Raw genomic sequence first — 23,192 nt, forward strand, 5'->3', positions numbered from 1 at the left:
ATTTATTGCTGTGATTTAAAGAATAGTTTTTGAGTGGCAAATTGATGGTCACACCATTTCCTTTGATAGTGCCATCATGTAAATGTTGCTTTTGGGGATTGTGTGACCCAGTGGTTCTGGGTACCTGCCAAGTGCCAACTACTTGGAAAGGTGCCAACTACTTGGAAAGGTCTTGATATTTTCACTTCATAATAATGTCTTAAACTGCCTATACTTGGACAGAAGAATTATGTTGTGTTTTCATGTCAGCTCAGTTTGTATTTCTGTCAGTTCCTTCAGCACAATAGACATTTTGGGCCAGTTAATTCTTTGTTGTGGAGGCTATACTATGCTTGATAGGATGGACATCATCCCTCACCTCTAGCCCCTTTTTTGCCAGGAGTGCCTGCTTCACACGTCACCCCAAACCCCAGTCACAGGAAATTTAAAGCCTAAGTTTAAGTTGCCAATTCAAAAATACATCCTGATTCCCTGGATGGTTTCAGTGGGATGTTTGCTGTCTGCAGTACGAGGGAATGTGCTTTACAGTACAAAGTTGAGTATGAACTCTTGGATATTTAAACTTTAATGTTGTATTCAGAGTAAATTCCTATAAAGGAAGGATTATTAGTACTGTTAACTCTGAAAAATAAGACAATTTCAAGCAGTACTTGATTGGTACTTTTGCCCATGAAGCTCAATTCAGGGAGGACTGGTTTGCTTGATACCACTCTTAACTAAAGCATACACATAAAGGAAGTTATTTAAACTTGGATTATTACATTCAGTGATAAGCTAATAATTAACAATTCCCTTTTACCATATTCCTGGTCTTTTCCACTACAGGATTTCTAGTTGGAGGCACCCTTAAATAAGAGTTACTGTTTCGGTAGAATTTGACAGTTTATTCTTTTTTTTTTTTTTTCCTTAAAAGATGACAGGTAAGGGGATCTTAACCCTTGACTTGGTGGTGTCAGCACCAAGCTCTCCCAAGTGAGCTAACCGGCCATCCCTATATAGGGATCTGAACCCATGGCCTTGGTGTTATCAGCACCACACTCTCCCAAATGAGCCATGGGCTGGCCCTTTGACAGTTATTCTAATGCATAGAAACCCTTGATAGAACAATTCAGGTACTTTTTGACCCGTAGTGGTGAATTTTTACCTTCAATAAATCAAAACCAGTTGCTGTATAATAAAGCAAAACATTTAGTCATTTATGTTTCTAATTTTAAAATCCTGGGTCCCAAGAAGTCTTTGCTGGAACTTCCTTTTCTTCATAACAAACAATTTCATCTCCCACCTTAAATTCTATCTTTTCTTCATCTAAACTGAGACCACAATCCATTCCAGTTTTGATGACTGAAATGTCCTCTTTATGGTGTTTCATTGCAATTAATGAGCCTTAAAAAAAATAAACTTAAGGTTAGTATATTCAACAAATGAGTACATACTAAATGCTATGTATTCCAGTATTACAAAGAAAATTACACTGAAATTCTTAAAAATTTTACAGTCCTGTCATGTTAAATAATGAAACTAAATACCAGGGAAAACTAAAAGAAATGAAGTTTGCTGTAAACAGGATTTGACTTGTAGCAAAAGATCCTAAATCTCCCATTTCAGAGGTGAATTAAGATTTTATGTAGAGGACAGAATTGTACTCAGGACTTGAATGGGAAAAAGCAAGATAAAAGACAAGGCAGACAAAAACTAAAGGATAAGAGTAAGGAAGTATAATGGTATAGATTAAGTGTAGGAGATTTAATTCGAAAGGTGGTTTGGGACCAATTTTTAAAAGCTTAGAAAACCAGACTTAGGGATTGACAATCCTGGAAGAGTCATGAGAACTAGTAGGGAGGGAGCCCATCAACTATAGACCAGTTATGCCTTTTAACAGCACTAAGAAATGGCCTGAGCTAAGATTACGGGAATGAAAGACAAACAGATTCCAGATGCTTACACAATCAACAAGTTTTGGTGACTAGATATGACATTATAGAAACAGATTTTGAAGTTGCTTACCCTTCCATATAATATGTCCATTACGGATTAATTTAAATTTTTTTTGTTTTTCTAACTGTCCCTTTAGGACTCTGCAGCCAGCCACGGGAACTTTTTTCTTCCCTTCTGTTATAGAGAAGGTAGCTAGTATAGAAGCCTCACCTTTAGGAAGAAGAACATTAATGTACAAAAAACTAAAGATTCTGAGAAATACATAATTCCTAACATTCTGCAGTGCAAGTAAGAATTAAAGATGTGAGAAAAATATAAACTCATACAAAAAATACAAAGTTCTGGTTTCTCTTACTCCACCACCTTTATTTTCCCTGATCAATATTAGCAATAAAAACACCTGGAAATCCTTGGGTATTCCTGTGTGCTATGAAAACCTAGTTTTCAGTTTTCCTTTGACATATTTTCTAGAGTATATCATCTATCGGTACTTGATTTATTTTTATTTTTATTTTTATTTTTATTTTTTTTCTCTGACCAGTAAGGGGGTCATTACCCTTGGCACGGTGTGGTCCACACCACGCTCAGCCAGTGAGCACACCTGCCATCCCTATATAGGATCTGAACCCGTGGCCTCGGCACTGGGCACTCTCTGGAGTGAGCCACAGGGCCGGCCCACCTGATTTATTTTTAATCTCACCACTGGTAATTTATATACACTTAAGAGTACTAATTCTGTGAGTAAGTTTTTTCACTGACTGAAAATTAAAACAAATTCCAATAATGAAATGATATCACACTATAATGTACCACAATTTTCTAAGGTGTTATTTGACCTGTGTTATTTGTTAGTATTATTTGACTGGTATGCTTGCTCACTCCTAGAAACCATCATATATGGCTCATAGTTTCCCAAATTGCTCTCAGCACAATAACATAAAAATCTCTGTATGATCATGTTTAGCAGGTCAGAAAATAATAAATCTTTATGTGGACCAAAAATGCAAAACCAAATCTCATCATGAGGAAACAACAGACAAATCCAAATTAAGGTACATTCTACAAAGTTGCTGGCCTACATATGCTTCAAAAATGTCAAGGTCAAAAAACCCCAAAGATTGAAGAACTATTCCAGGTTAAATGAGACTAAAGAGACATGACAACTAAATATATCTATGATCCTGGACTAGAGGAAAATATGTATACCTATAAAGTACATTGTTGGCACATGGACAAAATTTGAATATGGACTATGGATTAGATAAGAGTGTGTAAATCTTAAATTTTCTGAGTTTGATCATTCTGTGGATAACATCCTTGTCCTTAACAAATGTACATACAAGGCAAATGGATACAATATCTCAAACTTACTCTCAAAGGTCCAGGGAAAAAATAATCAGCTGAGTGTGTGTATGGAAGGACAGGGGAATAAGGCAAATAAGGCAAAATGTAACAATTGGTGAATTGGGTGGTTTCTTTTATTTTTCTAGAAATTTTTCTGGAAATTTAAAAAATTATTATCAAATGAGGGGAGGAAAATGAACAGATAATGCAATACAATCATTTCAAATAAATTTAGCCTTTAATCTGGACAAAGGATATGCTAGAAAGAATATTTTAAAATTTAATACTTAAGTGTAAATTTTCATCCCAGAGTGGATTTCTCTGCCAGCCTCAAGATAAAATCAATGGCTCCTCCCATGACACTGTTAAGCCTCCCATCCGAGTCTAATTTGTATAACAATTAGTTCTCATCTAAACTTGAGGGCAAGTTCTCAGGCCTTATTTGCCTTTGTGTTGTCAGGGCCTAAGCACAATGTGTTGCACAAGGCAGGTGTTTATAATACATTGGAGGTTACAATGAATTCTCATAGTGGTCATTTCTTCTAGAACACAGGATATCTATTGGAACAGCAAATGTATTTCAACAGTGAAACACATTTCCCCTCAACTTTGATTTCAAGTGCTCTTTACAATACCTCAGATATGACTGTTTAAAAGTGACAGTCAGTGAACACTCACCTATTAGGTGTTCTTCCACAATGCAGGGCAATCTGCTGCTCAGTTCCTCCTGCAAATCTTCAATAAGACGGTAAATGACTTTGTGAAGTTTAATTTTTACTCCTTTTTTGGCAGCTGACTGCAGGATAACATCGCCTGCATTCACATTAAAGCCATATATAACACCTGGTAAGCAGAAATACAATCAAAAAAGTAGTACAAACACTGCATTATATTAATTTATTCATCTTTTAAGAAGAAACTCAAATCTAAGGTATTTCCTTTATGTAAATTAAATAGGAATATCAATTAGGGGAGATGAGAAATTCTACAATGTTTTTCTCACAAAAACTAGTACATTTTCATATTGGTAAAAAAAGTTTTATAAATTATACTGTGGATTGTTTAACGAGGAAAATTTCTTTATTATTTTAAATCCATTCATTTAAGAAATATTTATTTATTTATTTATTTTTTAAAGATGATCGGCAAGGGGATCTCAGCCCTTGACTTGGTGGTGTCAGCACCACGCTCTCCCAAGTGAGCTAACCAGCCATCCCTATATAGGGATCCGAACCCATGGCCTTGGTGTTATCAGCATCACACTCTCCCACAAGTGAGCCACGTGTTGGCCCTAAGAAACATTATTTTAAGTGCCCACAATGTACAAGGCAATATACTGAACAAAGCTTTCATTTTTATACCAGAGAAATAAAAAATGATCAGGACTGAAATATTATTGCTTTATTTTAATAACAATTCTATTATTATAATTTTATTGCCTACAGTTTTTGCGGTTTACGCTTAGGTGTTAATCTAGCCAAATGATGCCCCCAGATAGTGACTTAACTGACAAAGTTCAAGAGTTATTTTAAGAAGCAAAAGAAGTTTCACAGAACTGACCATTCTACCAAAGAACAAATCATGTATTTAACCGCAAGTACTTTGAGAGGAAAAAAAGCAAAAGCAAAACACTCTTGATTTTAAACAGAATGAATGGAAAAAATTAACCCAAACAGCTTAGGAGAAAAACACAATCTTACCATTAAGAAATCATTCAATATACTGTCTACACTACATAGCATAGTGCTAGTCTAACAAATACCTTGAATTAATCAGCATTACTGAAAATACCTTTTCAGTAGTAGAGGTGACACCTACTTCCCAATCAGGTCAGGTTATTAAGACCTCTTTCCTAAATGATTTATTAATGACTCAACAATGTTGGTGCTTTACTAGGTGTTAGACATAGTTGAACTGACAGTCATGAGTCCCCTTTTTGTGTAAGTTTAACTAATAAAGACAGTCCTCTGGTATTTTAGGCATTTAAAGCCAAAACAAGAGTTTGACCTAAAAAGATATGATTTATAAAGTTTCAATTAACAAAAATAGGTAGCCAGAGTAAAAGATGTAAAAAAGTACTAAATAGGCTGATTACAGTGTTAGGAACATTCAAAAGTCTAAATTCCTGAAAGATACAGAGAACCAACCCTGGATTGGGTAGGGAACCTAGAGAGTGGGAAGAGGGCACAGTAATGCTGCTTAAAAAAAAAAAAAGAAATTAAGAAACACTACCCCATTTTGAAATAGTTCCCCTGACTTGCAGTACAACCAAGACAAGTGGAGCTATGGCTGGGATACAACACAACCCATTTGGTCACAATTGCTAGCTGGGACTGGACTACAGTAGGAAGAATGATATTGATGGGAACTAATGTCAGATGTGACAAGCCAAGAACACAGTTAAACAAATAGGAAATGGAATCCTTACCATCAAATGTTTCAGCAAGGTTAACATCATTTTCACTAATATCACCCACTCCAAAATGTACTAATTCTAGTCCACACTCGTACGAAGCATCATAGCTATCCACAACATTCAAAAGGGCCTCAATGGAACCATCAACATCACCTAAAAACAGCAAAAGTTTAAAATTGTTGGTAAGAGCTGGCATTAACTGGCACAAAAATGACAATAATCTATACAGCAAAGGCATTTACCACTAAGTCCACTTTTATTTAGATTTAGCATTATAAATATCTACTTAACTATAAAGTATAATGAACCAAAAGTACATTTACAACAAAATCAGCAAGAAATACATCTACTCAGAAAATATCCCCCAACATATTGAAATAATTTTCACTTAAATTTAAGGGCCCAAACTAATCACAAGAATAATGAAACATGTTTATTCAAAAGACAAGTTGTAAAGTAAAATCTTATAAAAGGCACCTTTAAGAATTACAGGAAGTACATTTGAATCTCTTTCTATTTTCTCCTTTGGCTTTAATGGTTTTTGTTCTTTTCTTTCTAGGTACTTTTTAAATGATATCTGCTTCCAGTGCAAAGTGCCATACTTCTCACGGGCTTTCCGATGTGCTTCTTGGTGTTCCTTTCTCTTTTCTTCTATTATTTTCAGATTAACTTTATTTTTCTCCTGTTCTTGCTCATACTTCCTCCAGTCAACAACTTCACGTGCCCTTGGCTTTACAGGGGAAAAACTGGCATTATTTAGTGAAATAGACATTAAAAACTGCTAGGTTAAAGGCTTTGTATTATACTCCATTACAAAGTTAGCTTAATTCATATGAAACAAATAATTTTCTAAGTTTTAAGAAACTTGTACAATTTTAATTTGGGAGCTTTGTGTATAATTGAAATAATTTAAAAATCTTACCTCAAATTTTAAAAAATTATTCTATACTCAAATTCTAAAATGGAAAGACTGGTCCCCTCACAGCCCCTTATAATCTAGGATTATTTGTTAACATTAATACATTTATTTGGTATAACACTATAGATTAATACTTAAAATCATTGTATCATATCTGATATATAGGATTTAAGCTTGATGTACCTCAGATTCTACTTCAAGAATTTCATCTCCTGCAGAAGGAAGGTCTCTCCAGCCTGTAATTCCCACTGGCATGCTGGGATAGGCCTCACTGATTGTTTTTCCATTTTCATCAAACATTAAGCGTACTTTTGCCCAACTCTTTCCCGCAACCAAAACTGTGCCTCTTCTCAAAGTTCCTCTTTCAATTATAGCTGTAGTAACAGGACTAAAATGAAAATAAAAGTGTGTGTGTGTGTGTGTGTGTGTGTGTGTGTGTGTATAAATATAATATAAAAGTGTGTGTGTATATATATATACTGTAATCAAGATGTAATTGTACTTTCCTTTTTTTGGGGGGGGGAGGCAGCTGGCCTATGGGGGGATCCGAATCCATGACCCTGGTGTTACCAGCACCATGTTCTCGTAAGTGAGCTAACCAGCCAGCCCTAACTGTACTTTATTAAGTAGAGCAAAGATATCTTTATGAGGTTTAAATATGTATCTAAACACATGTATACACAGGCTAAATTCTACTACTTCTCAACTTCTCAAGAAATTTTTCATACTATAAAAACATACCTTCACAATAGCCAAGAGGTGGAAGCAACCCAAATATCCATCAACAGATGAACGGACATTTCATTCAAAGAAAATGTGGCATATACACACAAGAAATATTATGCAGCCTTAAAAAAGAAGGAAATCCTGCCACATGCTACAATATGGATGATACTCTAGGACATTATGCTAAGTGAAATAAATCGGTCACAAAAGGAAAAATACTGTATGATTCTACTCATGTGAACTATTTAAAGAGTCAAAATCATAAAAACTGAAAACAGAAAGTTAGTGCCAAAGGCTGGAGAAATAAGGGATGGACAATTAGTGTTTAATGGGTATAGAGTTTCAGTTTTGCAAGGTAAAAAAATTCTAGAGATCTGGTGCACAACAATGTGAATATACATAACACTACTAAACCGTATACTTAAAAATGGTTAACATGGTAAATTTAATGTTATGTGTTTTTTATCAAAATAATTTAAAAACACACATACATTTCTTGTAAGGTTATGCGAAGGGAGGAAGCAGGGAGCACAGTGTTCTTGCATAATCCTAATCCACTTTCTACCTTATTCTCCATGGCAGCTAAGAGATTGCACACAGTTGTAATTGAGTATAAAGCAATGAGAAGACCTCTCTTGCTGATAAATAGGGAAATACAAGGAAAAAAAACACCATTTCAAAGATCTTCCTATACCTATTATATCAACAGGTCAAGTCTTAAAGATTTAGAAACCCTAAAATGCAACAATTGGTATTTCATTCCAATTTATGTTAATCTACGAGGCTTTATCAATTCAGTTAAGTCAGTGGGAAAAAAGTCAAACAAATTGAACTACTTAATACGACTACTAGATATATAGCTAGTTGATAGTCTACTAATAATAACTGTGTATTTGTGTTCTGCGTGTTAGCACAATAACATACTTTTCAAAATAAATGCTTTGAAAATATTGTTCATGAACTAATAATAACATGCAATAAAAATAATATACTGTTATACAATGAAGTCACAAAAACCATGGACAAAATTATTAAAAAGAAACATTTTAACAGTCCTACCCTCTTCCTTTGTCTGTGAAAGACTCTATTACTGTTCCTTCCACTGGACCAGTGGAATCTGCTTTCAACTCTAACATTTCTGCAAGAGCAACTGTTGCTTCTGCCAAAGCCATCAGGTTAGCACCCTTTAACAACAACAGAGATTTTACTACACATTAATGAATATTATCTGTAAATGTAAATATCAGGGTCAGAAAGCCAAATAACCTTGACAGTCATATTATATTTTTCTCCTTAAGCATTAAAAGCATTAATTACCCAATTTAAGGAAGACAGAAAGAAAAGAAGAGAGGGAGGGTGAGAGGGAGGAAAGAAGGAAGGAATTGACAACAAAATGTGACCCAGGGGCAGATCTTGCAAGGAACAAGTGGCTATTTTTTCTAAGGAATGGCCACTGGTGGTGCTTGGTAACACCCTTTCATAAACACATGCTTCATTCATTCTCTTTCTCCTCCATCTGTCTATGACAGTGTATTCTTCCTCTCACTAACTTTCTTAATGATGCTACTTTACATTTGAAGTTCTATCCAACTGAAAAGCTTTCACTTTTCTTTGATCCACTCAAGAATCCTGTAAAGTAAGTAAATCAAGCATTACTTTACCCCTATTAAATAAATGAGAAAAAGCACTGACTAGACTCAGGCTCTATGCCCTCTTGTGCCACTATCCACATATGCAGCCTTGAAAAATTACTTCATCTTCCTGGATTTCCTTTCTTCAACCATAAAATGAAGGGGCTAGATTAGAGGAGTCTTTTATCTTTAATGATCTATGTTTACTATGCTCTCTGGGGCTCCAGGATCACACAGCTGATTAACTGGTGATGAAATTAGAACTGATGGGCAAGAGATTTTTCCACTCTCCATGTCAGCTAAGAGATTGCTCACAGTTGTTAAGAGTATAAAACAACAGACAACTTTTAAAAAATTGAATAAATACTTTTCTTACCCACCCACTTATTCCTAGTATTTATTCCAATTTACAAAATGCTGTTCCAAAGAACAGAGCTGGGGTTGTTTCTTTGCATGAAGTAGTCCTCTCTCTTTTAGAAAAGAAGGCCTTATCTTACTTCCCTGCCACTCTCTCCCAATGCCCTCCATTCCCTAGGAATCATCTCTGCCAGGCTTCCAAATTTGCCTATGCAGCTTTACATCTATCTACTCATCTGATGGTATCTGGGCAGAAAAGGTGGTTAAGTCTTCAAATATTTTAATCTTACTGTAGTTAAGCTTGCCATTTAGCTTTCAGAGTGCAATAACAATTGAGGTATAGTGGAAAGATAATAAAGTAAGGTAGCATTTTGTCAATTTCAGAGGTACAGTTTTACTATTAATGGAGACAGAGTTTCTAAGCATCTTAGAGATAGCACATTTAGGAGAAGTAAGGATGAAATGATTAATTGGATGAAGATGGTTAAGTACAGCACCATCCCTTCAGTGAATGACTAGTGGGGGAAAAGTCTGTATTATGAGTAAACTGTGGAATATGGTAACAATGGACAAAAAAGGACATTATTACCAGCAGCAATCTCTGCAGGATAAGAGAACTGGAAAATGCTGATATGAGGCAAGTACTAAGCTTCCTCGGTGCTTCCACCAAGGAAAGAATAATTGTTAATTTAAAAGAAAATGGAATTCATCATAAATAACATTATAAAACTTATAAAGATTAATCCATAGGAAAATTCAATCAATAACAAAATCAACCCAAATATTTAATCTTTATATGCTGAGCCCGTGGCGCACTTGGTAGAGTGCTGCGCTGGGAGCGCGGCGACGCTCCCGCCGCGGGTTCGGATCCTATATAGGACTGACCGGTGCACTCACTGGCTGAGTGCCGGTCGTGAAAAAACGACAAAATATTTAATCTTTATATTAGTGAAATTTTTATTTGTTTAAATCTCTCTTAAATGTCCTTAGGTCCATTCCACAGTTTTTCACTTCTAAAAGGCCTGAAATACAAGCATTGTTTATTACCAACGGGATTTCATTTTTTTAAAAATTTATTTATTATTATTTTTTTTGCATTCTAAAATGTTGTTGTGGAGCAGTCGGAGGGGGAAAAGGGAAGGAGGGCATGGTCAAGGCCCGTGGTAACTCCCTCATTCTGGCCGGGGAGCCCAGGGGCCTTCTGGTGGTGGCTGGGTCATGCTGGGGTGGATACTGACTTTGGGGGTGGACTTCATTTCTGCTTAAAACAGTCTTTAGCCTACTGTTATCCTATCCCCACATCATTCACCATTTATTCTCCTCATTCTAAGTATCTCATAATAAAAAAAAGCATTAGGTTTAGACCTGATTCCCCCTTGTTCAGCTGTGTAACCATGGACTGGTGACTGACCTCTCTAAGCCTAATTCCTATTCTGCCAAACCAGGATAATGATACCAGCTATGCTTAGAACCCAGAGAATTTTTTTTTTAAATAACAAAAATAAATGTATGTTAAAATGTTCTTTAGGTATGTATGACACACTGTGTGCATTATGTCTAGTATTCCCATCTGAGCACATTCATCTCTGAGATGCCTGCATTTACCGTAAGTGCAGAGACATGCACTGCTTGAACATCACCTCCATAATCTTCACAAACCACATCATAAGCCAGCAGCTCTTTTTTCACTTTTTCAGGATCAGCCTCAGCTTTGTCACATTTGTTTATGGCAAGGACAATAGGAACTGAAAAAGAGTAAAGAAGAGTGCAAATGATAACACCTTCCAGGTGTTCACAGTGTCCAGAAATTCCAGGTATTCACAGTGAAAGACACAAGTCTAGTTTGGCTTTCTCTGTACTCCAAGGATATACTTATCTAACAAAAGGCCTAAAGAACCCACTTTAGAGTCACACCACCCTACTCTGCTCTTTACATGTAAAGAAGGATTCCAGATAAAAGAGATTAAAACTGTAATTATCAGTAGACTCTGAATTTAAAAGAGATACACAAGATTATAAAAAAAACAATATTTGGGGTAGAGAAAGGCCTGTCCTTAAACCTAAAAGCAAAATCAGTAACTGTACAGGAAATAATCTCCAGAAAAAAAACCAAGAGAAGATTCTAATTCAATACCACTAGGTCATTTGCCTCTTCTTTCCAGACTTCAGTAATTCATTGTTAAAACCCAACATCTCATCTTGGGTTGAAACTAAGTATCATCATTGCAAATTTTTTTTCTTAGGATTTATAGCAACTCTTTATTCATACACCTAGCTCAGTGACTAACACATAGTAGGCTCTCAATAAATATTTACTTAATGAATGAATCAAATAATCTTAAAATTTACTTGTCATCACTAGACATATCCTCTTGCTAGAAAAATTACACAAAATTCTAGGAGTTAATTCTCTGGTTAAGTTTCATTACCTCTGCAACTTTCTCGGGTATCAAAGGAACAGAAATTGAAGACACAAAAAAAGTTTTGCAATCCACAACTTACTATTGTGAAAAAGTACATTCCATATTGATGAGCTGGAACTTAATGTGGACCAAGAGAATAAGTACAGAAAGCATGATATAATGAACGTATCCTATCTCAACCAACTGCTTTGCTACGAGATCCCTCTCTTCTTCTTGCCATGTATTCCCTGGAATCATTAAGAGCACAGTACATCACACATAGGCAGTTTTGAGGAATTAAAAAGGAAGGAGAGTAAACTAGAAGCTCGAAGATACAGACTCCAAATGTGGATATGTTGCAAATTAGCTGTATAATTGTATGTCATTGGGAAGAACTCCGGCTGCTATCTGGGTCTTAGTTTTCATGTTGTAAGATGCAAGAATTGGACCAGATCAGTAATTCTCATTTTTTTTTTTTTTCTTGCCAACAAACCTGGGGGGAATATGACACACTCCATCAGGTGCATTTTTCTCGGTGGGGGTAGGTGTAGCTACGGTCATATCAGAATAAGAATGTACAAAATACATGTGTGTGCATGTGTGTGGTATTTATTATTACAATTTTTATATAAAGAAAGAAGGAAGAAGACGGTCAAGTGATTTTCCAAAAGTTTTAATTTTATACCACTGATCAATTAAGAACTTGTTTAAAGCAGATGAAGAAAAAGTTCCTCTTTAGAGCAGAATTCCTGATGATAAATGAACAAGGACTAACAGAATATCACCACTATGCAACTCCTAATGAATTTAGGGGAAGGGTACACAGGAGTTCATTATTCTATTCTTACTTCTGTATCTGTTTAAATTTTCCATGATAAAAAGTTGAAAAAGTTATAGTAGAGGAAGAATTGTACTTGTAATCACAAGTCCCAAGTTGAATCCTGCTATACTCTTCCTATTAGTTAGTTATACGTCTGTGGGAAAACAATTTAACTATGTTTGAGACTTATAATAATCCTGGGATTGCTGTGAATATTAAATGAGCTACACAGAAATGGCCCCAGAACAATGACTTTATGTAGCAGATCCTTTAAAAAAAAAAGAAAAAGCAACTTCCTTCCTAATACATGTGAGTCAGCCACACAGTACCTTGAGCATCTTTGGCATGCTGAATAGATTCTACAGTTTGTTTCATCACCCCATCATCTGCAGCTACAACCAATATGATAATGTCTGTGACCCGAGCACCTCTGGCTCTCATTGCTGAGAAAGCAGCATGTCCTGGAGTATCAAGAAACGTTATCTTCTCCCCAGAAGGCAGAGATACTGTGGAAACAGAAATCCAAGAACACCGAGGACTCAAATATGTACTTCCTTAATACAAAGAAATGAGTGTGACATTATCAAACCCAATCAATAATTCTTTATAAAATAATTTTATTTCTTCTATTAATCTTAATCAGAACAACACAGCTAGCTCATCATTTCACAAGGAAAAGTGATAAAATACCAGTGAGACCTTCAGGATTTTTTTCATATAATAATTTCAAACTAAAACTCCTCATGCTTCTACAACATTAACTACTTTCATAAGTGTACCAACTGATACCTATTCTGGAGAAGAGAACAGACTAATAATCGTATAGGCAGCTATCTTTACATTAGCAAACCATAGCTGCACAACAGCCTTGAGCCACAGAAAGGCAATTTAGTACACTGTTATTAGCTCAGGATTTGAGTACAGTAACCTTAGGTTTAAATCTGGCTTTACCACTTACTAGTTATGTAATTTGGGCAAATTACTTAACCTGAAGAAGTCAACCTCCTTATCTGTAAGTAGGAATATTAAGACCTACCTCATGATGTTGTGAAGATAAAAAAGATAAAGCATATAAGATGCTCAGCAAAATGCTGGGCACATGTTAAGTGCTCAGTAAATGGTAGCTATTATTTAATTATTATTAGCAACATTATCAAAATCTAGCACTGGAGGTTATATAAATATAATTAACTACTGAAAAGTTTTAGGCACATTAAACTAAACTAAGAATGAGCTAAAATGAAAAAGATAATGTAATTTTCTTCTTATAGAAAGCACAAAATAACCTTTATTAACCACCTGCTCTACATTTCATCAAACCAATGGCTTTAAGCTTTTGCCTTCCCTTTTACTCTGAATTTGTATGTTTCATATTATGACATTTAGTTTAGGAAAATAATAAGTGGGGTTCTCAAGCACGAATTTCTGTTCATACCAAGAAAGGCCCCAATGTGCTGAGTGATGCCTCCAAATTCCATTGCTGCCACTTGAGTTTTTCGAAGTTTGTCAAGTAACGTCGTTTTCCCATGATCAACATGGCCCATTATAGTAACAACTGGGGACCTTGGGGTTAATAAAGCTGGATCTGCCTGGGGCCTACAATTAACAGGAAAGGAGTTTCATTTCTCAAGTATCAGAAACACTGTGTAGCCTGTGAATTGGCTCACAGTTATCCCACTGAGCTATCATTAACAATAAAACCCAACGTTCAGCCTTGATTAAAACATAACTGTTTTCCCCTGCTATACATACATATAATGCCTTATGACAGAATATTTAATGACTGCCTACCTACAGTTGGCATCTTCATAACAATGAGAATAACTGAATCAAATTTTAAGATTCAGACCAATGTATACACTCAGGAAACTAAGAAAAATAACCCTTAGAGTTTTATAATAAACTGAATAAACTTCCTGATGCTTTAAGCACTTTGAAGAAAAGTTTATCCTATACTCACACATCATTTTAACTACAAAAGAAATCATAAGGCAAATTTTTCCATTAAAAAGTGTGAATAAAACTGTGGTCTTCCTCTCCCAGTATAAAGTTTTACCTTTTTACAGCGTCTTTATTTGCTCTGACTTTGTCCTGTTTTAATTTGCTCCATTTTAACTTCATTCCTGCCTTCTTTATCACTTCTTTAATCCAAACTTCATCTAAATGTGAATCTGCTTCTAGAGAATCTATGTCAATAGCAGTGTTCAGTAAAGCTTCATATACATAATCTGGTAGGAATAAGATAAAACCTTTTAGTATCATGAATTTGATGCTCAAGAAAGTGACCTCTATTAATAAATGTCTATTTAAGCAATATAGTCAATGAGGAATAACTATGTAAACTATCTGTTTGTCTAATGTTAACAAACCACAAAGAAGCTGAAAATAAAAAAAATTCTTTAAGATATGATGCATTTACATAACTGACACTTCTGCATATTCATAAATATTTGAATATTTATGTACCTTCTGAACCATCTGAATCATCAATAAAACATTATATTGCATATTGTTTAAATTTAGTATTTAGAAGTTGATCATAGTCTATTTCCTTGAAAACTTGTAGTCAAATATGGCGTGCACATACAAAGGTGTGTGTGTATGTACAGTCAATTCTCATTATTCATAATAGTTATGTTCTATAAAGTCATCACAAATACTGAAGTAGTGAATAATGAACCATTGCTCTAAAGGGAAGTACAGGGTGAGGTTCCTGAAAGCCTCTAGTCACAATATTTTAGCAACTGATCAATACGTAATCTTGTTTTATGTGTTTCTATTTGAAGACACTTTAAAAAATACAAACAAGGTATCATATTGTTAATTCATTAATACTGAGCTTATGGCCAACAGCACTCTAACTCATACCTGAAGAAGCTTACCTAGACATGTAGCTCTGTAAGGCACATCACAGCATTCCTGCACTTATGAACACTAGACAGCACTTCAGCACTACACTTAAGGGCTAGTTTAAAAGTGAAAGCACCAACAAAAAGCACAAAGTGAAAAATGTGGCACTAAACAGACCACAAAAAGGATGCTTGTTTACAGTTGGAGAGCTGAAAGAAGGCAGAATGTTACCTTGTTCAGTTAGGAATGTGTATCAGGCAACACACATTTTTCACCACTCTGCACATATCCAAGAATAACTGTAAAAGCGTCCTGAGTATTGATTTTTGAGCTACATAGTAGGGAATATGTAAATTTGCAAATACAGAATCCACAAATAATGAGAATCGACTTATATACATACACACACACACATACATATACACAGTATGGATCTCTGAATACCCAAACCTACAATTTATTAATTTGTTTGTGTGTCTATATAAGGTGTCCAAAAAGTCTTGAAATATTGTTTTTCATCTTATTTAATGTGCTTTTTAAAAATCTCAGTCATGTTTCCCCATGGATAATAAATAAATGTATCTATGATGATAATGAAATAAGTAGTTTTATGTTTCCAGACTTTTAGTCACCCTATAAGTATATATTTAGAGAGTAGATATGAAACAAAAGCATCCTCAGGTAAGCAGAACATTACATTAAAACAATATCCTATTCAGTGGTGTGCTGGTGTTTAACTAAGCTGTCAAAAAAAAAAATCCCTGATTTATAGCATCTCCCAATTTCCATGGTACAAATACTCCCACCATGGTTGATTTCAAGCTACCAACGTAAATCACTGCATGCAGAGATGGGAAGAGATGTGCAGTAGCACACTATTATATAGTATGTTCTCCATACAGATATGATATGCATAAATAATCTCAAGAACATAGATAACAGTAAAATGCAATAAAATAATTAGGAAGTGAAAGGTTTTGATGAGTTTTTACTACCTTTGTTTATGATTCAATTTTTTAAATGGCTGTGTTTAACAACCAGCTCACATGATTCCTTATAACTTAGCAATTGGCTCACAAACTGGTGCAAGCCAAACCCAGCACACCACTGAACCTACTTCATAAAAATGCCAAGAAGTCACTTCCCTTTTTCTTTTATTTCCCTGCCACATCCTTTTCCAAGAAAACAGATTTTAAGAATGATACAACTAAAATTTTCTATATAGATACACTCTCAGAGAACTATAAAATTCTTTCAAAACATAAAAATTATAATGAGTACAATGCTGTTTCTAATAATGCTAAAAATCCCTAATAATCCAGTTACTACAGTTTTCCGATATGTTATCCTGAACTTTTGGGAGGTAGCTTATACACAGGAATAATCTTTTTCCCCCCTATATTAAATGCATATGGTATTGACATACTATTATATCTTTATCCAAGATTTAACTAAATATTTATATGCAGAAAAGTGCCCAAAGCTTCATGAAGAAAGAGGAAAAATTTTTAAATTTTAAAAATTTAAAAAAAGGGCGCCAAAGCACTTCACCTAGAAATATTACATCAAGCTATTTTAAGTGACCCAAGGGAGGAGAAAATAAAATGTACACATATTGCTTATATACAGTAGTTAAAAATAATTACCTCATGAAAACTATCTTTAATTCTGAAGGGATCTGAATATAATATTAAATAATCTTCAAACATAACTTTTATTTAAATCATAGCAAATCAGTTTGGGGCTAACAGCACTGCTCCATGGGACTAAATTCATATTTTAGTTAATTCCATTTATTTGGTGATGCAAAGGAATTATTACGATTATGGATTCCTCTGTGTGTGTGGTAATGTAAAAAAAAAAAAATCCTCATCTTTTACAGACACATACTGAAGTATTTATGCATAAAATGATATATTAATAATTGTTGTCAATGACTTACATACACACCTAAGCTTATTATTCTATTCTTTCTGCTCTCATATGTTTGAAAATTGCCAGTAATAAAAAGTTTTAAAAATCAGGTCTATTATCAATATTATTAATCATCTCAATACAGTTTTCCTTAGAAAAATTCTGAGAGATGTAGGCATATCCATTTATTCTCTTGAAGTTTTCTAGTTATACATAATCCAATTGTAAAGTTATAAAAATGCAAGACAGTGTGCTGATATTCTACTCTGTGAGACTGTATATGTACAAAGAGTGGTAACTCTTTCAGGCAGGAAACAAAGTTTTAGCTCTACTGTAATTTACAAAATAATTCTTGGGAGATAATTTGGTCTTTGAATAGGAGCATATGCTCAGAAGCTATACCATCCAGGTTCAAATCCTGGCTCTGCCACAAACCACCTGTGAAATCATGGGCAATTATTTATCCCTCTAAGCCTTACTTTCTCAACCTGTAAATAGGGATACTTACCTCTAGGGCATTGTGAGAATTACGAGTTAATGCATATATTATTCTTACACATTAACACCTCAACAAATGTGAGTTATTATTGCTTTTTGTTTTTTCCACAAGTATACTTACTCATCACTTTGTTTTGCTTCAATAATAAGCTATTTCTCATATACTGAATTTTAATATCAGTTTATGAGAAAAAGTCAAATTTTGTTCCAACAAACCAAAATTGGTAATATATCAATGGCACAATGAAGGAATTAAAAAAAACAACAATGATGGGCACTCCATTTATAAATAAAAATGGTATTCTTAAAAGTTGTAGTTATTATTATAAATATCTCTCTGCTGGCCTTCCAGATATAGTCAAAATGAGTGAAAAAAGAAAATTACAAAATTACAGAAAAACAAAGGGAAAGTAAATGACTATAAGAATAGTCCATCAGTCCAAAAACATTCTTTGAATTTATTCTAATAGCCCACAAAATTTCCAATAAAGAAAAATTAATTCAGATAAAAAAATCTTTTCCACTTTTATTAAAAGCAAAATCTTGGAGAACTACATTTGGCAAAGATTCAAGAAACTAAATAGGATTTGTGACCTAAAGTGAAAAATATTGGAATAACCTCTTTTTAAAGTGTCAGTCTAGTTTTCATCCTTGAATGCCTTAATCTCATTGCAAATACAGTTCCACATTTTCCACATTCCCAAATTTTTCCTTGTAAAATTATCTGTCTGGCTTACCTACGTCTTTTTCCATTGCTCTAGCCAGCTCCTCAACAGTCATTCCAATCCATACTTGTACCTCCTTTTTAGATTTTTTTGAAGATAAGTGAGATTTCTGTGGTCTTTCTTCCTATTAAAAAGTCAGAACATATAAAGAAAAAGGAAGAAAAAAATTTAAAAGACAATTTAATTTTTTTCTGGAATACCTACCATAATCACAGCACTATTTCTACCAACAAACACTCCCATAAATAGTTAAATCTTATACTAAACTAAAAAATCCTAAATACTTAATTTCCTGTTATACACTGATTTCCAAGTAATCAAATTCATCAGCATTACCAAATAACTAACCAGAACTTCCCTTCCTTACAAAGATCTATTGCCTGGAGTACAGCATAAGTAAATAAAGATTCTGTAAATAACAAAACACTCAAAATGGATTCTACTTATGGTTCTAGGCACTTTCATCTCAGCCGAAATAATACAATAACAGACAGTAATCTGTAACTACCTTCTTTGTTACTAGAAGCCTATACTGAGATAAAGCAGCCCCTACGAGTATGTCTGTTTGCCAGGGCCAGGCTTTCAGCTGAGGTGTCCACATCAGGTAAGCAGATGAAAACCCATGACTCCGGTGTGCTAACATTCTTCTTTGACCCAGGCTGTGTAGCTGCCTACAAATAGTGTGAAACTGCAGCAAGTTCTCCAACTTCAGTAGTTTCTGGTTCATGTTTCTCCTAGAAGAAGTGATTTTAAAATAATATTTTGGTTAATATTCAAATCAAGTTAACAAATATTAATCAGAAATCTACTACATGCAAAGCACTGTTCTAGGTACTGGAGTTATTACAATGAGTAAAACTGAGTTTCTGCTCTGAAAGAGCTCACAGTCTAGTAAGAAAAATGGAATTCTACACCAAGTACTCTCTAGATAATAGCTATTACTACTACTACTGTTACTACTAAGATAGAACTGATATATAATAACAAACAGCTTTATAAAAGGCTTTTTCACTCTTGAAACATCAACTATCCCAATCACAGCTAGAGTGATTCTTCTAAACTGCAAATTTGAACTCATCACTCTCTGCGAAATATCCTGCAATGGCTCCTCATTATCCCCAATTTAATGTAAAACTTCATAACATGCTATATAAGGACTCATTATCTGCCCTCTGCTGACCTCTCATTTTCTTTCTTACACTCTTACAATCTTCTCACTCTTACTTCTCAAGCTTTTGTTATTCTGACTCACCTATAATCTCTGAATCCTGGCATATGCTTCCTCCAGCTGGAATTGTCTTTCAACTCAGCACTTTTCCCTCTCCACTTCCTACCCCTCAAAAAAGATGCTTTGTAGTAGGAAGAAGGCACCCAATATTTATTGAATAATGCCTTTTGAATATTATTCTTGGAAGAAGAGTTGATTGAGAGAAAACTATAACAGAACTCATCAGTAATATAGTTCTTTTCCTCCCAGAGTCCTCTATTTCCTCTGCTGTCAAGACTGCATTTCTATAGCTTTGCTTTTCAGTTTTTAAGGAAGGAGCAACTAAAATAATGCAAGAAGTACATGTTTTCTCCTTAGGAAACATATCCTAAGTACCACATGCCAGGTATTGTGCCTGATGTTGTTGATGCAAAGTATAATAAGCCAGAGTTCTTTCCACAAAGAGTTCACTGTTTTTAAAGCTTTCCATATTGGAAAAGCTGGTGTGATTCTCAGGCACACCAGATGAATGAGTACAACCTAGGGTAGCATTTTCATTGCAATTATATGCACAATTCTTTCTGTAAATTGTGAAGTCATTTTAAGGTGTGTTTTTTAAACAGCAAGTAAATTTCCAAGTAGTATATATAGCTTTAGACTCTTAAAATAGACTTTCTTTTACTCACTACTCACAAATAATCTCAGTTAACATTTTAATGTGTATCTTTTCAGGCTTTTTCTTTGTGCTTATCTATTTTACTTACAAAAATGAAGTCATGTTATATTTCATTTTATAACTTTTTCCACTAATGACCATATTGTGAATATTGTTTTACATCATTAAACATTATTCTTCAACATCACAATAAAAGAATAAAAATTATGGAACACTTCAGTGTGTTTATTTACATTGTCTTAAAATTTTTTTAACTGTTTCTCTCATAATATGGCATTTCCACAACATGTTTATATATTTATATTTTCTGCTGGATATTATTTAAGATTGTTCAGAAACGGTAGTAGCTATTTGATATGACCAGATAAATTGAGGCTCTAGACAGGAAAGCTTTGTTAGATAGCTGAACATTAAATTAAAAATGAAATGTTACATTTCAACCAATCTTCCCAAACATGGTCCTGACACAGTAAATACAGCAAAAGTGAATATTTTAAAAAGAAATGACAACTGAAACAGGCACAGTATAGCAAAGAAAGTACCTGACTAGAAAGGCAACAAAAGAACGTTGGTTGGTTCACTCTGGACATATACCAGCAAGTCTCATGGTGATTGCGCAAGTCACCTGTTACCTGTGGTCCTCATTTTCTTGGTTTCTGTAAAAAGAAAGTAATAGATTTTGAATGTCTGTCCTTCCTACTACAAGGCTATGAGGAGAAAATGGAATAATGCCTACTTTTTCATCAGCTATTTTAAAATTGTATCACGTACAATTTTTTTAGTAATGGCTTATATGCTTTGAAGATTCATTGCTTATAAATTTAAAATATTCATAAATTCACATATATCTTGTTTACTTGTGGATAATTCTGAGGGGTGTGTGTGTGTGTTTAGCGTAGCAAGCTTTTTACCTTAAAAGACTTATTCAAGTAAAGAGCAAAAAGAAAATCCGACTTAATTTCAAAGAAATAAACACAATAAGATTGAGAAGTTTATTCAACAGTAATCAAGTATTTACACTCATTAAACACTTCAAAAACGGAACATGTAAAAAATCTCATTTATGTAAATGCCCTTGGACTAAGAAGTAGAGTGCTCAAGAAGCCCAGGATTCCTTAGGAAATTATTTTTACATGGGTCTGAAATCAGATTTGACAAGGACACAGAATAATGGAGTGGGAGGAAGGCCCCTTCAGTAGATTAACCAAAACACAGATTATGTAATTATGGTAGGAATTAGAAAGACACATCGCAGGCAATAACCCAAATGTCAAAATGGGAAGGATCAAAAAGACGTTTCCAATGTCATACCGCTGCTAAATGGCAGTCGGCACTAGAATTCTGGCTTTCTGACTCCCAGCGAAGTCTTGTCAAGGAATCTGAAAAAAAGGATACTGTAAATACATAGTTGTGTTTCCATAGCGGAAACGTCTGAGTGTAAGAGTTGGAAGCTTTGGAACTTATCTGAAAGGTAAAAAGAAGGCACTGTAGCAAAATCACGGATCTGAGAAAGACTTGGGCACAGGGGAGACTGGGGACCGCACCCGCCGCGGCGCGCCAGGAGAGAAATGCCCCCGGCCGCTTCTGAGACAACAGTGCACGCGCTTTCCTGAATGCCTAACGTGGGGGTACGCGGAAATTAATTAGATGCATCTCCGAAAGCCTTCCGAATGCGCAACGTTTATGAATTCGTGTGATGTGTGCCACTGACACTTTATGCCGAACAATGCACGCCACCCGGACGACCCTGGCTCAGGGACCCCACTCACCGGGCTCCTACATAGGCCCCAGGGGTCTGGATTCTGAGTCCCGACCGAAATCACCTTCCGGACCGGTGAGAACTGTCGCTCAGTCAGTCCGTCCCCTAAATGGTTCCCGTCGGGCTTCCGGTGCCGCCGGAAGTCGTTCTTCCCCGAATTCCGAATAGTGGCTGTCCTCTCCAGGTTTGGGGCTATTTGAGGTGACCCCGGCGGAAACCCAATTGGTAGACAATAGTTTAGCCTGTGGCCTCTTCCCGGGTCAGCCGCACGTCGTTAATGGTTTTTGCAGGTCCCTTCCCTTTCTAGGAAGTAAATCACTGCTACTCTGGGGCTATGAACGGCCTCAGTGCCTTGCCTACGCTAGAGGAGAGGTTAAACAGGGAAATGTGGGAGAAATGATATGTCCCAAGACGGGTGCACCTAACAAGAACGAGAAAAATGCAAGGGAACGTGGTGATAGAACCAGTCACTACTATGAGAGGAGTACTTTCTCTTCTTTCAAGAGTGACCTCGCGCGGGTGGTATTTGGAGTAGCAGAACCAGAGTGCTTGGATTCTTATCCTAGGTCATTCACATTATGCGTACTTGGGGACGTTTTGTCAATTCTCTGTGCTTCTGTTTCCTCGTCTGCAATATGGTGATAACGACAGTAGCTACTTTACGAGATCGTAATACCTAACAAGGTTTTAGTGAGTTGATAAAGTATTGATAATAGCACCTGGTTCATAGTAATTGTTTACTGTTGTGATTATTACAGCCTTCTTCCAGAGCTTTTCCTTACCTTTGTCTTGAAGATCTTTTTTTTACTTTCATACATTTTTAATATATCTTTTTTTTTAAACAAGGATTTGCACATTTATTTGTTCAAATAACAAATACATAAACTGAATAACAGATGAATAACAAAATACTCTAGAAAGTAGGGCTTCAAATTTTCACAAAAACTGGAGATGTAAAACTTATTAAAATTTACATATTTCATTTTATAATCTTTACAGTTATTTTAAATAGC

At 35.0% G+C, this 23,192-nt stretch overlaps 1 protein-coding gene across 3 annotated transcripts; it reads right to left on the bottom strand.

Annotated features, from left to right (window-relative positions):
* Window position 1: 1 nt before the first annotated feature.
* On the bottom strand, window positions 2-22,278 carry MTIF2 (mitochondrial translational initiation factor 2). 3 transcript variants are annotated; one of them, XM_063078193.1, is made up of 15 exons: window positions 22,190-22,278; window positions 20,963-21,076; window positions 19,046-19,271; window positions 18,550-18,661; window positions 14,607-14,778; window positions 13,986-14,146; window positions 12,880-13,056; window positions 10,934-11,073; window positions 8,400-8,524; window positions 6,798-7,002; window positions 6,173-6,425; window positions 5,708-5,848; window positions 3,958-4,122; window positions 2,005-2,145; window positions 2-1,383 (listed from the first exon to the last, which is right to left on the bottom strand). In XM_063078193.1, the coding sequence occupies exons 3-15, from the start codon at window positions 19,262-19,264 to the stop codon at window positions 1,211-1,213; spliced, it is 2,184 nt and encodes a 727-aa protein (XP_062934263.1). In that variant the 5' UTR covers window positions 19,265-19,271; window positions 20,963-21,076; window positions 22,190-22,278; the 3' UTR covers window positions 2-1,210. The 3 variants fall into 3 exon arrangements, with proteins under 3 accessions (XP_062934263.1, XP_062934264.1, XP_062934265.1); XM_063078194.1 differs by lacking the exon at window positions 22,190-22,278 and adding an exon at window positions 21,732-21,794; XM_063078195.1 differs by lacking the exons at window positions 6,798-7,002; window positions 8,400-8,524.
* Between the last annotated feature and the right edge of the window lie 914 nt (window positions 22,279-23,192).

The sequence above is a fragment of the Cynocephalus volans genome, chromosome 14 (genome assembly GCF_027409185.1).
Source record: "Cynocephalus volans isolate mCynVol1 chromosome 14, mCynVol1.pri, whole genome shotgun sequence".
In the NCBI taxonomy this organism is placed as follows: domain Eukaryota; kingdom Metazoa; phylum Chordata; class Mammalia; order Dermoptera; family Cynocephalidae; genus Cynocephalus; species Cynocephalus volans.

What these genes read in the sequence shown, in the direction of transcription:
- MTIF2 (XM_063078193.1), bottom strand. Translation starts at nt 19,264, where the DNA reads ATGAACCAGAAACTACTGAAGTTGGAGAACTTGCTGCAGTTTCACACT. An exon ending in AATAAAGACGCTGTAAAAAG is followed by an intron (nt 14,147 to 14,606) that starts GTAAAACTTTAT and finishes TGTTAATTGTAG; the next exon opens with GCCCCAGGCAGATCCAGCTT. An exon ending in ACTTCCTGTAATTCTTAAAG is followed by an intron (nt 5,849 to 6,172) that starts GTGCCTTTTATA and finishes TGCTGTTTTTAG; the next exon opens with GTGATGTTGATGGTTCCATT.